Source organism: Eulemur rufifrons, chromosome 29 (genome assembly GCF_041146395.1).
Source record: "Eulemur rufifrons isolate Redbay chromosome 29, OSU_ERuf_1, whole genome shotgun sequence".
NCBI lineage: Eukaryota > Metazoa > Chordata > Mammalia > Primates > Lemuridae > Eulemur > Eulemur rufifrons.
The window spans coordinates 89,534,645-89,537,919 of record NC_091011.1 but is presented as its reverse complement, the minus strand read 5'-3'; the positions used below and the strand labels follow the sequence as shown (position 1 = coordinate 89,537,919).

Genomic DNA, 3,275 nt, shown 5'->3' with positions numbered 1-3,275 from the left:
TCCTTAATCTTGATCCTTTTGCCAGACTAAATCTAGTTAGTGCAAGAAAACAGTGAATTTTCCAGAGCTCTGTAACTTGAGTTATTCATACATGCATCCTCTCCCCATGACTCTCTAAGTACCAGAGAGACCTAATTTTCCCTTTTTTTATCCCTTACCTATCTCTCCCCACCAAAATACAAGTCTAACTCATTCTCTCCCTCAGATCCAAATTAGATTGCATTCACTCTCAGTAGCCTAGTAACTCCCAAATGTTATAATAAGTCTGCGGACAGAGATAGGGGCTCAAACATCAGGGAGAATCAAGATTCCTGAAAAACAGATAGCTAGCCCTTCCCCAGGATGCAACAGTTAACTTGACAACCTTGTATCTTCTGTATCATGTATCTGTTCAGATCTTTACCACATATTTTTTATTGAGCTGCTTGTTTTCTTATTGTTGAATTTTCATAAATATATATATATATATATTCTGAATACAAGTTCTTTATCAGATGAGATTTTCAAACATTTTCTTCTAATTAGAAGGAGGATGATTAGTTTTGAGATGGCAAGACATTTCTATGAATTTGAATTAAAAGCAATATAAAGAGCTATACAATACAGAGTCTCCCCATCCCTATACCCAGGAGTCTCATTAACACCACCACAACACCCAAATAACCAATTTCATGTGCTCCATCCAAGACTTTCTTTATGCAAATATATACAAATATGAATATGAAATAAGTTTCACTTTTTGTACAAAAAGGTAACAAACAAAATTTTCTAATCTCTGCTTTTCTTACTCAACAGTGTATCTTGGAGATTATTCTTTTAATGACACAGAAAACTGCCTCATCCTTCATCCAGTTGAGTAATATTCAACTGAAAGAAAGACCAATAAATTATATAAGCATTCACCTTTGATGTCCATCAAAGTTTAGGTTGTCACTAAACTTCTATAATTACTTGTACAATGAAGCAGAAAAAAATCTGTGAACTTCTGTCAGCCAAAATAGAAATATTAATTGAGAATAGTGGGTATGAGAGGAACAGAGATGAGGATGGAGCACTACAGGAACTGAGACATGTGGATTGAGGGAGCTTAGTGCAGAGCTGGAAGGCAGCTTGGTAAAATTTGCCTTAGTGAGGGAATGGGGGAAGAAAACACAGAAATGAATCTTGCATTCACAGAAAGACACAAAAAGGAATCAAGAAACAAACTGGGCAGGAGCACACAGCAGCTAAGGGAGCAGGGAGGGGGAATGCACCATGTCAAGATTAAAGAATGTGAAAGGTGCAGGGAGAAGGGCCATAGGCTCCCTCTCCCTGTGTTCTCTCTTCACGAACTCCTCAGTCCAAAAACACAGCAAGGCCAGCTCTCCAGTGTCACATTAGCTCCCAGGACACAGCTCCACTGCTGTCCCACATTGAGGGCTGGCCTGATAATATGAGTAAAGTTAGAGAGGAGAATGCTTCTTTCCAAGATAATTCTTCCATGCCTGGAAAGTTCAGCAATTACAGATGCACCTGTAGTAACATATATCCAGCCTAAGATTGCTAAAGAGTCGGGTTGATGGAGTGAGTTCACTCTCACAAATGCTAGTTGAGAAAGAACACAGGGAGGTGCTATCAGTTAAACATTGGACACAGGACCCAAAAAGAAAGGTGGTAGCCTGAGGCTGGGCTGGGTCACTCACAGGAGGAACAATGAGCTTCACTAAAAAGAAGACGCCATGAAAGCACACAGATAAATAGGGGAAGATGGTTCCAATACCTAAAATAAAACATTTATGTTTCCTATCAGATAAGATATCACACTTTTCTTATTTATCCCATTCACAGGTCCTTGGGTTCCAAACTTCACATGTATTGAAATATTTTCACTGGACAAATTTATTTTCTGACAGGTATTATGAATACACAGGGTGTATAAATGTATATATCTGTTAAAAGATAATAAAGTAATCTCACATATAGAAAGCATCCACTTATAAACTTGAGCAATGTCAGTACCTAAAAATTCCTTGGATATTTGATGATGAGAATGATTATTTTGGATTTAAATTAGTACCTTCAGATAACTTGAGTCAGTGATGAGGATTGTCTGCAGGACAGAGCTAATCCTTGAGGAGTTGATAGCAGCGTTTCATCCCATCTCCAAAAGCCTGTATGAATTTGTCATTGCGGAGGGTGAAGATAAAAGGGTTCAGAAAAGGGGTCACCACTAAAACCAGCAGTGATGCTACCCTGTTGTACTCAGCCGCCTGCGTTTGCTTGGGTTTCACATACAGGAACAAGCAGCTGCCATAACCAATCACAACATAGGTGAAGTGGGAGGCACATGTGGAGAAAGATTTCCTTCGGCCAGAGGCTGAGGGGATCTTGAGAATAGTGGAGATGATGTAGGTGTAGGAGACAATTGTAGGGATCAAAGAACCAATGATAATAAAAACAGCCATTAAAAATAGAATAAACTCTGTGAAAAGAGTGTCATCACAGGATAGCTTGAGCAATTGCCCTCGGTCACAGTAAAAATGATCTAACAGATTTGATTTGCAGAATGTAAGCTGAAACGTGGCATAGACTGGCCATATTTCAGAAAAGAACCCAAACACCCATGACACAACTACCACCCAGATGCAGGTGTGGCTGTTCATAATGATGTTGTACCTCAGAGGGTTGCAGACAGCCACGTAACGGTCCACAGCCATCGCTCCCATTAATGCCAACTCTGAGGTACCCAAAGAAAGGTACAAATATAGTTGTGCAGCACATGCAGTCAAAGACATTCTCTGAGTCTTTGGAAGCAACAACCCCCAGAGCATAAAAGGGACAGCAGTGGATGTGATCAGGATCTCCAGGACAGAGAGGTGACCAAGGAAGAAGTACATGGGGGAATGCAGGCGTTTATCAACACAGATAGTGACAATGATAACCATATTTCCCATTACTGTCACTGAGTACAAGAAGAAGAAAGTAGCAAAAAAGATATGGCGTACTTCTTGGGAGCCAGGGAAGCCTAAGAGAAAAAATTCAGTGACACTAGAGGAATTCCTCAACATTTGCCTAGTCTGCTTCTTTCTTGTGAAATCTAGAGAACAAAAGAGAGAGAACACAGCTTCTCATCTCAACAGAAACAGAAGCTGTTGCAACCACATAAACTATTTCCCTTCTCCTAATAGGATCCACATGTTCTACTATTCCCTTTACAGGGTCAGTGCTCATTTTTCTGAATATGCACAATACATGAAGACAACTGAGGTGGCCAAGGAGATGAGTCCAGTTACCAA

General features: G+C 40.0%; 1 protein-coding gene across 1 annotated transcript; it reads right to left on the bottom strand.

The window, feature by feature from the left end:
* Positions 1–2,102: 2,102 nt before the first annotated feature.
* Positions 2,103–3,047, bottom strand: OR9A4 (olfactory receptor family 9 subfamily A member 4). Its single transcript, XM_069462482.1, has one exon. It carries the CDS (start codon positions 3,045–3,047, stop codon positions 2,103–2,105), a length of 945 nt encoding a protein of 314 aa, XP_069318583.1.
* Positions 3,048–3,275: the final 228 nt, after the last annotated feature.